This window comes from Muscardinus avellanarius (genome assembly GCF_963383645.1).
Source record: "Muscardinus avellanarius genome assembly, chromosome: 5".
In the NCBI taxonomy this organism is placed as follows: Eukaryota; Metazoa; Chordata; class Mammalia; order Rodentia; family Gliridae; genus Muscardinus; species Muscardinus avellanarius.
Genome location: NC_137790.1, coordinates 70,891,292 through 70,904,778, shown reverse-complemented (window position 1 = coordinate 70,904,778; position 13,487 = coordinate 70,891,292). Strand labels below are relative to the sequence as shown.

General features: G+C 39.6%; 1 protein-coding gene across 4 annotated transcripts in view; it reads right to left on the bottom strand.

The window, feature by feature from the left end:
• STXBP5L (syntaxin binding protein 5L) overlaps positions 1-13,487 on the bottom strand; it is a gene marked incomplete at both ends in the record, with an annotated part of 294,065 nt that overhangs the window by 153,635 nt on the left and 126,943 nt on the right. For all 4 annotated transcript variants that reach the window (XM_080695519.1, XM_080695521.1, XM_080695520.1 and 1 more), the window contains one exon: positions 7,651-7,734. In XM_080695519.1, the coding sequence (XP_080551645.1) occupies positions 7,651-7,734 (84 nt within the window). The remainder of the gene's footprint in view (positions 1-7,650; positions 7,735-13,487) is intronic.

The following is a 13,487-nucleotide window of genomic DNA, read 5'->3' as shown; positions in this document are numbered from 1 at the left end:
GCAACTATAAACATAGATATGCATGTATCACTTTGATATTCTGATTTCAATCTCTCTGGAAAGATAATCAGGAGTGGTATAGCTGATACATTCTCAGTTTATAAAATTTTATATTCCAAAAGAAAAATATTCTGGCAAAATTGTTATACTAATAGCATGTGTCATATTTTTTTACCCAGATCATTCTATCTTTGGCTTCAAACCTCTACTGACTTATAAAAAGCTAAACTTATCTCCTAAAATAAAAAAGTAAGTAAATTTTCTAATATCCATAGATCCCAGAATGTTGTAACATAAATTATACACTTTATAAATCCTATTCCTGTATCCTGTGATGCTTATTTGAAAAAATGTATACATGGAAGTAAAAGCAGGATTATTAAGAGATAACTTCTTATAAGATGGAGGCCTGTTTCCACTCAAAGTAGCCAGTTTAAAAAACCAAAGCCAGGCAAGGTGGTGCATGCTTGTAATCCCAGCACTTTGGTGGCCGAGACAGGAAGATTAAGATTTGAGGACAGTCTCAGCAATAGGGAGACTGTCATCAACATAGTGAGACCCTATTTAAAAATAAAAATTTAAAAAAATGGGGTGAGGATGTAGCTCAGAGGTAGAATGTCCCTGGGTTCAATCCCTCATGCCACAGGATAAATAAATAAATAAACAATTTAAGTAAGGCCTACCAACCTAAAGGTATTCTATGTGCCAGACCTCATGATAAAAACTTTATATAAATTAATCTCATTTAATCCTATAAGATATTTATATATTTTATAATTTACTCATGGTGAAAATAGGCATAGAGATGTTGAAATACTTGTTCAAGTCACACAACTCAAAGCCATGGTCCCTGTAATTATAAAACCCATATTCTCAATGTCACAGTTATTGCCTCCAGCATATACTATAGAAATAGATTTAAAAGAAGATTTAAAGTACTTTCTTTAATTTTCAGGCTTATTCTGTGGTTTTGAATTAGATAAGCTCTAATAGTAATCATTTTATTTTGCAAATTTGTTATTCCCAGTACTAACATAGTATCGTGCATAACGTAGTATTCAAGAAATATCTATTCCAGGAAAATGGCGATGGAGAAACCGGTATTTACGAGTCCCACTAACAATCAATCTATATTACCACAAAATCGATCTATATTACCACCAGGCTCCAGAGAGGAGGGGTGGACATTGAGCTGAGGTGAGCAGCTGCAGAACAGCCAGGTGCAACTCAGCAGTTTTTTGGCGCAAGAAGCGTCTAACGCTCTCAGGGGCTGGGCTCAGCACACCCTGCAGGGACTCAGAGCAGAGCTCAAAATGAGAGAAGAAACACTCCAGTCTCACGGATAGTTCAAGGAAGGAAAACTACAGGCCTATATCTCTGATGAACTTGGATGCAAAACTATTAAGCAAAATACTAGCAACATGCATTCAAAACCACATCAAGAAAATCATACACCATGACCAGGTAGGGTTCATCGTAGGGATGCAAGGCTGGTTCAACATATGAAAATCAATCCATGTAATTCACCATATAAACAGAATCAAAGACAAAAATCACATGATCATTTCAATGGATGCTGAAAAAGCATTTGATAAAATTCAACATCCATTTATGATAAAAACACTGCAGAGAATTGGAATAGAAGGAACATATCTCAACATTATTAAGGCAATCTACAATAAGCCCACTGCCAACATCATATTAAATGGGGAAAAACTTCAAGAATTCCCCCTAAAAACAGGAACGAGACAAGGATGTCCATTGTCACCACTTCTCTTCAATATAGTACTAGAGACTCTAGCCAGAGTAATAAGGCAAGAAAAGGAAATCAAAGGAGTACAAATAGGTAAAGAAAAACTCAAACTTTCACTATTTGCAGATGACATGATACTATATTTAGAAAACCCAACAAACTCAACCAAAAGGCTTATAGAACTGATCAACAAATTCAGCAAAGTATCTGGATACAAAATCAATCTTAAAAAATCATAAACTTTCCTGTACACCAACCATAAATCCATTGAAAAAGAAATTCAGAAAACACTTCCACTGAGGATCTCCCACAAAAAAATAAAATACTTAGGAATAAACTTGACCAAGGAGGTAAAAGATCTGTACAAAGAAAATTATAAAACACTGAAAAAATAAATCAAAGATCTTAGAAGATGGAAGGATCTTCCATGTTCATGGATTGGCAGAATAAATATAATTAAAATGGCCATCCTTCCAAAAGTGATCTACAGATTTAGCCCAATGCCCATTAAACTACCAAGATCATTTCTCACAGACATAGAAAAATCAGTCCTTAAATTTATCTGGAATAACCAAAAGCCCAGAATAGCCAAGGTAGATCTCAGCAACAAAAACCATGCAGGAGGAATCACAATAGCTGACTTCAAACTATACTACAAAGCCATTGTAATAAAAACAGTATGGTACTGGCAAAAACAAAAAACAAAAAACAAAAAAAAACACCCAGATATATAGATCAATGGAGCAGAATAGAAGACCCAAAAACAAGTCCACACACTTTCAGGCAATTGGTTTTTGACAAAGGGGCCAAAAACCTACACTGGAAAAAAGATAGCCTCTTCAACAATTGGTGTTGGAAAAACTGGTTAACCATATGCAGAAAATTGGAAATTAATCCCACTTTCTCACCCTGTACAAAAGTCAATTCAAGATGGATCAAAGACTTGGAAATTAAACCAGAGACCTTAAAGCTCCTTGAAGAGGGCCTAGGTCCAACACTGAAACACATTGGCACAGATAAACACTTTCTCAACAAGACCCCAAAGGCAAAACAAATTAAAAGGCAAATCAATATGTGGGATTACATGAAACTAAAGAGCTTCTGTTCAGCAAAGGAAACTGTCAAGAACTTCCATCGAGAGCCAATAGAATGGGAGAAGATTTTTGCCACCTATACCACCGATAGAATACTAATATCTAGAATATACAAAGAACTCAAGACACTCAACACTATGAAAACAAAGCATCCAGTAACAAAATGGGCAAGTGAACTAAATAGACACTTCACAAAAGAAGAAATTCAAATGGCCAATAAATGCATGAAAAAATGTTCAACATTACTGGCAATCAGAGAGATGCAAATCAAAACCACCCTGAGATTTCATCTAACTCCAACTAGAATGGCAATCATTCAAAACACAAATAACAACAGATGCTAGTGAGGATGTGGAGAAGTGGGAACTCTAAGACATTGTTGGTGGGATTGCAAATTAGTGCAACCACTTTGGAAAACAGTATGGAGAATCCTCAGAAGAATAGGAACAAATCTACCATTTGATCCAGCAATACCACTTCTGGGTATCTACCCAAAAGATAGGAAGCCAAACTACCAAACTAATGCATGTGTATCTATGTTCATAGCTGCACAATTCACCATAGCCAAACTATGGAACCAGCCAAGATGTCCATCAACAGATGAATGGATTACAAAACTGTGGGATATGTACACAATGGAATTTTACTCAGCCATTAAAAAACCTTAATTACATCATTTTCAGGGAAATGGATGGAACTGAAGGACATTATGCTAAGTGAGATTAGTCAGTCACAAAAAATAAGAAATCAGATGCTTTCCCTAATATGTGAGAGTTAGGGAGAAATGGGTCATAGGAGGGACTCTAAATGAAAAAGGAAATCCTAGAGGAGCAAACCAGGCAACCTAAAGGAGGAGAAAGGAGGGGGGAAGAGGAAAATCTCTAAAACACACAATGTACTTAAACATATTGAAGTCAACCCCTAAGCAGAGCAAGGGAAGGAGGGACGAGGAGGGAATGGGGTGGGAATTGGGTAGGGGTTAAATCAATGATGTGTACATGTCTGTACACACAAGTTTTTTACCCCAATATGATGTATGAATATAATGTACCAATAAAAAAGAGAGAAAAAAAGAAAAGAATGTGTAAGTGAAGAGAGAGAAAATAGGAAGAAAATAAAAATGAGAAAGGAGTAAACAAAATAAATCAAATTAATTTTAAGAGAGAAGAAAATAGTTGTATAAAATTATATAATAAAAATAATGAAAGGAATCAAATCAAATCAATAAAGAAGACAATGCCAGTGAAATCAACAAATAACTTTAACAATACTAGAATTCCTCACTGGCAAAGTTTTTAAGAAGAAATCCATTTTAGGTACTTCAAGGTTTGGAATGCATCAGGCTTGGGTGTTGTGGGAAATGTTCAAGTCTCAGTATCATGCCTTCTACATGTATATGGGCATAGAGGCAGTGACTAGCCACCTGCACTGAGCTGGGACAGAGAAATGTATATTTTTTTCCCACTCTAGTTCACCATCTTGCTTCAAAACACTATCATTTTTCCCCTTTGTGGTGACTTCTTTTTCACTCTCTGTTCTAGTAATTAGAATCTTTGAGGCTCTCATAGTCTAATAGTAAACCCTCAGGATCTTCCCTCAGTAACCCATCTCACTGCAGAGCTGTTCTCCAGCTACTGCAATTCCCACCTGCAGAGGAACTGCAACCTGCAGCTTGCTTCTAGTCTGTCACCCTATCACTACCCCCATGTAATAGTATGGAGGTTCACCTTTTTTTTTTTTTTTAACAGCTACAAGAAGTAATTCCCCCTGATTTCACATTTTTCTTCCAGCTTTTCTATCTTCACATCAGCTTCTTCTGAAGTGGAAAATAAAGTCTGGAATCAATCTTGGAACTAAAAGTTTCAACTGGGAGACTATATCTTGAAAATTGGGAGTTTGTTGGTCTTCTACATTAAAAAAATTAATCTAATTTCAATTATGTATAAAACTTTTTATCAGACCTCATTTCTTGTTATTTACAAAAATCTCTAAGGAGGCAAGTAGTAAAAGATAAGACATTTCAAACTCACAAATATTTTGCTACAGAAAATGAATTTTCTAAGGAGGATGTGAACAGAGTCTTTAGGGAACTTAAGGACAATGAGGCAAAAATAAGAACGTAACCTGGAGGAAAAAAGTTAAGACAAAATTGGGGATATAGCATAAGTAACAGGAACCAAAGTACATAAAATGCCCTAAAAGGGGCCCCGGCAGCCAGGCCCCAACCCTAGGCGGGTGGCAGGCACTGGCAGGGCAACCTTAGGTGACCCCCTCCCCACCTGGAAGGACCCTAAGGTCCGGGCTGCCAGGCCCGACCCTGGGTGCGTGGGCGGGTGTGGGCAGGGCACCCTTAGACAACCCCCACTCCACACACCCGGAAGGAAAAAAAACTTCCATCATTACCGAGTGCCTGATCCCACATCCTCCCCAAACCACACATACTCTCTTCTCTTATTTAAAAAAAAAAAAGGGAAAAGAAAAATATTCAAGAGGGGTTAAGATGGCTGAGGCAGCAGCTAGAATATTGGAGATGCAGACAAAACATATAGATCTGATCTGGAACTTTTGGAAGAATTCCCTGTGAAGGAGGACTGAGGCTTCTCTACATCTTTAAGAATCCTGGACATCACCTGTAAGGAGAGAGTCTAGTGGAGACCTATGAGGAAGGCGGTGGTGGCAGCAGTGGCCGAGATGGCAGTGGAGACTTGTCTTTGGGAGAGGCAGACATCTGATCCAACCCACCCTGATCCTCTGAAGAAATTACCCCAAGGGTCAAATGCTACAGGAACACTGGATATTATGTGGTATGAGAAAAGAGCTTGGGAAAGATTTGAAATGGTGGAGACAGTCACATTGGCAGCATCAGGTACTCAGGGGAGGCAGAGATCTGACGTAATACACCTGGAACTTTTGAAGAAATTAGCTCAGAGGTGGAATACTACCACCACGCACCTCGGGAACGTGGGACAACCTGCTGGGTGAAGAGGGGGCTCAGATTGGAGCCTGCTGTAAGGCAAGGCAGGTGATGGGGCCTCTGAGGCTGCAATTGGAGTCTGCCAAGGGGTTAGGTCAATGTCAGGGCCAGCGAGGCCGGGATCGGAGCATGCCATGAGGCAAGGTCGGTCCTGGGGCCTCCAAAGCCAGGATCGGAGACTGGCAAGGGTTTAGGCCAGTGCCGGGGCCAGCGAGGCTGGGATCAGAGCCTGCTGTGAGACAAGGCTGGTGTGAGGGCCTCCGAGGTCGGGATTGGAGCCAGCTGATGTGTTAGGCCAATGCCAGAGCCAGTGAGGCCGGGATAGAAGCCTGCTGTGAGGCAAGGCCGATGCTGAGGCCTCCGAGGCCAGGATCGGAGCCTGCTGAGGGATTAGGCCAGTGCTGGGGCCATCGAAGCCAGGATCGGAGCCTGCTGTGAGGCAAAGCTGGTGCTAGGGCCTCTGAGGCCTGGATAGGAGCCTGCCAAGGGGTTAGACCAGTGCTGGGGCCAGTGAGGCCAGGATTGGAGTCTGCCTTGAGGTATAGCCAGTGCTGGGGCCTCCAAGGCCGGGACTGGAGTCTTCAGAGGGGTGAGGTCAGTGCCAGGGCCAAGGAGGCCAGGTTCAGAGCCTGCCATGAGGCAAGGCCGCTACTGAGGCCTCCGAGGCAGGGATCGGCGCCAGCTGAGGAGTTAGGCCGGTGCCAGAGCCAGCAAGGTTGGGATCAGAGCCTGCCATGAGGCAAGACCAGTTCTGGGACCTCCGAGGCTGGGATTGGACTCTGCCAAGGGGTAAGGCCAGTGCTAGGGCCAGCGAGGCTGGTATCAGAAACTGCCATGAGGCAGGGATGGAGCTAGGACTTGCGAGACCAGGATAGGAGCTTGCCGAGTGCTTAGGCCGGTGCCAGGGTCAGCGAGGCTGGGATTGGAGCCTATCATGAGGCTAGGCTGGTGCTGGGGCCTCTGAGGCTGGGAGCGGAGCCAGCCGAGGGGTTAGTTCTGTGCGGGGGCCAGCGAGGCCAGGATTGGGGCCTCCCATGAGGCAAAGCTGGTGCTGAAGCTAGCGAGGTCGGGATAAGAGTCCCCTGGGTGGCCAGGTCACTACTGGGGCCGTCAAGAGTGGGATCAGAACTTGCAATGCGGCATGCACATAGAAATAGCACAGAAAATAAAATCCAGATGCTTCCCCTAATTAGCAAGAACTAGGAGGAAAGGGGTAACAGGAGGAGGTCAAGTAGTAGAAAAGGCCCTTTTGAGAAGCAATTAAGGTGACCAATCAGAGGGGAGGGGGTGGGGGAGGATGGAATCTCTTTAAAACTCATGAGGTGCATAAACAAATATATCAAAGATAATTACCAATTAAGCATGGGATCGACGGAGGGGGCGGGAATGGGATGGGGATTGGATGAGGGATTATTGGATGATATGTGCTTGTATATCCTCTCAAGTCTTGTATTCCAAAGTGATGTATGATTACAAAAAAATAATAAATAAATAAATATACATAAAAATTTAAAAATGCCCCAAAAGGGACTAAAAAATTGGCAGGCAAGGCAGAATTCCCACTCAGAAGGAAAATAATTCAGAGTTGAAACCTATGCAAATAACAAGAGAGTGTGACACACTGGATCATAAGAACCAGGGACTTTCCCAGGGATCAAAATATATTTGTGCGACTAACAAAAGAAAGTGAGACAATGGGTCAGAACCAAGTAGTTTCTCAGAAATTGAATATATATTTAGTACATATTAAATATATATACAGATTAAAATTTGAAAAATAACACAAAGTCATAAAACGCTTTTCAATTATTTTAGTTGAAATTACTTACCTCATCATAATAAAGTCTCAGTTCTGCTCTTTTAGATTTCAAGTCCCAGAATACTACGGTACCATTTTCATAACCTATTAGCAGCTGGAAAACAATAAAACAACCATTTTGTTAATTTTTCTTTAAATTTTATTTTCTTAATTCTGATACTAATTTTTGGTTCAAATAAATAATATTTATTAAATAAAAATCATACCATATACTATAACATTGTTTATATATAATACAAACATTTCTAGAATTTAAATACATATTTACTATATTAAAATTTTTTATTACAAAGAAATGATGAGATAGGCTTATCCTGATGTGAATTGAAATATCAGATGATATTCCACATATATGTACAGTGTTTTTGTCCTTTTGGAACTGGAGATCAAATGTAGAGTGCCACACCTAAAAAGCAGGTGCTTTGCCACTGAAGCTACATCCCAGCCCTAAATATGTATAATTTTATATCAACTAAAACCATTTAAAATGACAAATAAGCTTTGTTTCAATATAAACATTTACCAATGAACTCTGCCTCATTCTAAAGAATTGAGAAGCATATAAATATATCACATGCTATAAAAGTAGGTATAAAAATCAGAAGAAATTAAAAATGGGAAAGAAGTCAAGATGAACTGGGATGTTTAATGAATTGCTAAATAAAAATGTCAAAATTATATATTTGCATAAATGATATTTCCTGAAATAAAATTCATATAAAGTTATGTATGCCATACTAAGATCAATTCTTTTTACATACCAAAGAAAATGATAAATAATAAAACCAATTTCTATTGAATGTAAGGAGACTATGGGAAAAGAGTTTGTAAATTTAAAGAGTTTGGAAAATAGCACTTAAAAATAAATAATATAATCCTTTCAAATTTGAATCCTAAGTTGTAATAAAGTCTTATTCTAAAATGCTATTGATGGGGAGGGGATTCAAAATGGCGACTGAGGGACACAGCACTTCTCAGTAGCTGAAACAAATAAAGTTCAACTACTTAGATAGCAGTGTCTTAATCAACAAAATAAATACATCCCAGGAACCAAAACAGATCCAGGTACCCCTGCGGAAACTCTGAACTCGAAGAAGAAGAAGAACAAAGATCGGGCGCCAGACCTACTGCAGATACAATGGGGACCCCCACTGGCAGGCTACTGGCACAGGCTGCCTGCCCACCCAAACTGCACTCCTGAGAACTGCACTCCAGAGCCCTGACTGAAATCACCGCGGCAAGATAATCCAAGACTGAAAAAGGACATGCAGCCTCATCTTAAGCAGCGAGCAGCACCCACGTCAGAATTCTGTGTGCTCACCAGCGACTGGATCACAACAGCACAGAGACTTCCATGGACCCCTGGACCAAGGAAGCCAGGTACCTGAGTGCGTCCAGGGAAAGTGCGGGTACTAGCATGCGCCCCAGGCCCAGCACTGGCCCGGGCCATCTGTCCCACACCTCAGAACCCAGCACTGTCCTCGCGCACCCTGTCTGCGCCCCGGACCCCCGCTAGTAGTCAGTGCCTGTGCCACCACTACCCCTAAATCGGAGCCTACCTTGTGTGCCTAGCCCCCGCCCACCCCTGGAGCCCAGACACCCACCTTGCCAGAGGCCTGCTTTCCAGGCTGCGAAAGCTCTGTGAGCCCGTGAGATCTCCTCGGGCCCCCAGCTTCTACGGCCCGCGGGAGGCAGAGATCATTGCTGGACACCTCGCAGCGCCTGTGCCCCTCAGACACTTGTGCACCTATCCCGCGCCCCTGGCCCATCACTGGAAGTTCCCGCCCACCCGGCAGCCTGATACTCAGTTCTAGTCTAAAACACAGCCCAATGCATTGTGGAGAAGCATAGCAGCAAGCACTAGGCAGCTGCACCCACTCACACCTGGGTCCAGTAATAGCAGCACACCCAGCCTACACTCTTGGAGCTGGCAGAGATCTGGCAGTGTGGGCATCCAGGAACCAGCAACCCTTTGCCCAGGGTACATCTTGGGACCACACCAGCTAGCCCAGTTAGAATTTCCAGAGACACAGGAAAATCCATCGAGACATAGTATCTGCACAGGACCGCAGTGGGAGGTTCCAAGTCTCCTTTGAAAGAAAACAACTTCCAGCCAAAAATTTCCTACCCAGCAAAACTTTCTATCAAATTAGATGGGGAAATAGGAAGCTTCCACGACAAACAGAAACTGAAGGAATTTATGTCTTCAAAACCAGCACTAGAGAAAATACTCAAAGAGATTAACTACAAAGAAGAAATAGGTAACACACACTAGAACCAGAGAAATAAGATTTTCCATCCAACAGACAACTAAGATTGGTTATCTGTGGAGATTCATTATTTATGTTAGTCTTTTACCTATCTCTAAATTGTATTGTTTGCTTTTATTGTTGCTATTTTTAGGATTTCTGGTTGGAATATTAATATACATTCAGATATAGCATTTGGAAATATTTTATCCCATTCTATCAGTAACTTTTAACTCTGTTTACATTGTCTTTGGATATACAATTTTTTTTATCTTTTAGGGAGTTTGTATACTCTTCTGTTGCCTGTGCAATTGAAATCATATCCAAGAAGTCACTGCCAATTTCAATGTTGTGAGGTTTTATTACCCAGATTTTCTTCTAAAAGTTTATAGTATTAAGATTTATATTTAGGTCTTTTCTCTATTTTGAGTTAATATTTGTATATGTATTAGGTAAGGGTCCAATTTTATTCTTTTCCACGTAATTATTATTTTTCAACAATATTTAGTTAAAAGATTATTATTTCCTCCACCAAATGTTCATGGAAACCTTGTCAAAAATAACTTGACATTATATGGAAGAATTTATCTCTAAGCTCTTATTTAACTCCAATAGCTTATATATCTGCCTTTAGAACAGTACTACACTGTTTCAATTATTGTAGCTTTATATGGTTTGAAATCAGAAAATATACATCTTCTAGCTTTGTTCTTCTTCGAGATTGTTTTGGGTATCTAGAGTCCATATTCCATAACAGGATAGATTTTTCTGAAAAATAAATAAATAAATGTATGATAGCTTCACCTAAAAAAAAATAAAAGAAAAGAAAAAATATTCTCTGGTAAGAAAGAAAGCAAAAAGAAATATTGAACTGTTATCTTTTAGTCATCAAAAGCTTGGTATTAGACAAATGAAACTGTTTTGTGAGATTATCATCGTTAATATTGGATAAATTGCTATAAAGCTAGATGTCAACCACTAAGCCAAGCATGGGAAGGAGGGATGGGGAGGGAATGGGGTGGGGATCGAGGAGGGGCTAACTGGGCAATGTGTGCATGTATGTCTACAAAAGTATTTTCTTTGTACCATTATGATGTATGAATACATTGCACCAATAAAAAAAAATAACAGATATACTGACCAGTGGATTAGAATAGAAGATACAGAAACAAACCCACACATCTTTAGTCAATTAATCTTTGACAAAGGGGCCAAACACATACGCTGGAGAAAAGACAGACTTCAACAAGTGGTGATGGGAAAACTGGCTAACCATTTGTAAAAAGATGAATCTAAACCCCTATATCTCACCAAACACAGGAATCAACTCAAGATGGATCAAAGACTTAGAAATTAGACCTTAGACTGTGAAGTTAGTAGAGGAGAGCATAGGTTCAACACTACAACATATTAATTAGCATAGGCAGTAACTTTCTCAACAAAACCTCCAAAGCTTAGGAAATTAAAGCAAGAATAAACAAGTGGGATAGTATCAAACTAAAAAGTTTCTTCTCATCAAAGGAAACTATCAATAACCTAAAGAGGAAGCCGACAGAATGGGAAAGGATCTTTACCAGCCACCATTCTGACAGGGGGCTAATATCCAGAATATACAAAGAGCTCAAAAGACTCTACACTAGCAAAACAAACAACCCAATCAAGAAATGGGCAAATGAACTAAATAGACACTTCACAAAAGAAGAGATACAAAGGGCTAATAGATACATGAAAAGATGTTCTTCATCACTGGCCATCAGGGAGATGCAAATCAAAACTACACTAAGACTCCATCTAACCCCAGTCAGAGTGGCAAGCATAAAGAAATCAAACAACAACAAATGCTGGTGAGGGTGTGGGGAAAGAGGAACTCTTTTACACTGTTGGTGGGAATGCAAACTAGTTCAACCACTATGGAGATCTGTGTGGAGATTCCTAAGAAAGGTGGGAATAGATCCACCATATGATCCAGCTATACCACTCCTGGGTATCTTTCCAAAGGGGTTGAATTCAGAGAAATACAGCAACATATGCATACCTATGTTCATAGCAGCACAATTTGTAATAGCCAAAATATGGAACCAACCCAGATCACCATCAACAGATGAATGGATAGCAAAACTCTGGGAAATATACACAATGGAATTCTATTCAGCCATAAAGAAGAACAAAATTATATCAGTTGCAAGAAGATGGAAAGCCCTGGAGAACATTATGTTAAGTGAGATCAGCCAAGCACAGAAGGAGAAGGTACATATGTTCCCTCTAATATGCCCAAACTAGGAAACACAAAGGATACCAGTGGGATTCCAGATATTGAAGGGGAAATACTAGCTAAGTTTGGATGGTAAGATAGGAGAGGAGGAAGGCCGATCTTGATTAATGAGGGTCTACACCTGAACATGTGTAAAATTATGAATAAGACATGGTTAACCTGGACAACCATTGGTGGGAGGGGGGAAGGGAAAACGGGGGTGGGGGCAGAGGCACCAAATATAGTGTAAATGTATACTATTTATGTTCAATAAAAAAATTGTTAAAAAAATTAAAAAAAAATACTGCCCTCGTAGAAAAGAAAAACATAAACTACAGATAAAAGATCATTAAGAGAGTAGAGCAAATTTTCAGATATAAATTCAGTACTGCAATTTAAATTGTCTTTTTAAAAATTTTTATTGGTGTACTATAGTTTTACATCATAGTGAGGTTTGATGTGATTCAAACATACAAGCATACAGCAATTAGTATGATTCCCTCTAGATTCCGTTGCTGTCCCACCTCCTGTTTCCCATAACAAGTTAGTGAGATTGTGAACGAGACCTCTATAGATAGATATAACACTAGAACTATTTCCTTCATCAAGCCTCCTTTTTTTGTTCTCCCTACTTCCCTCTCTAAATCCCTTTCTTTATTCTACTGTTCTCTTTCCTCATTTATCTGAATTCTCTTTGTTTCCTATTTTCACTTTGGTGTCTACATTTGAGAGATGGGACCCTTGAATTTCCAAGACTAGCTGATCTCACTTAGCAAAATGAATTTTATTTTCTTAATCTTTTAGTTTTTCTTTAGTGTATATCTGCTGTTAATGAATTATTGCAGATTTGCTTGCTGAAGACACTTTAATCTGATGACATGTTTTTAAGGATGTTTTTGTACAATAAAGAATCTGTATAGGTAGTTTGGCAATTACTTTTTTCTCTAGACTCTGGGAAATTTCTATTTTTACGTTAAGATGTCTATTGTTAGGTGTTTTTAAATTTTTTCTTATGCTTTGACTACATTGGAGATTTTTTGTCTTTGATTTGCTTAGGTGAACTTTTTGGGGGTTTGGGGAGATTACTGAAGATTAAACCCAGGAAGCATTCTACCTCTGAGCTACATTCCCATCTCTTTTTATTTTGAAACAGGGTCTTGCTAAATTGCTGGGCCTGGTCTTAAACTTGTGATCCTCTTGTCTCATCCCCTCAAGTATTGCAATTATGCCTGGTTCTGCTTAGGTGAACTTTTTATTAAGTCTGCTTTTAGTCTAGAGTACATATTTTTTTTTCTAGAGTACATCTTGATTTACAATAGTTTTGGAAGATTATAGTCCATTAGTTCT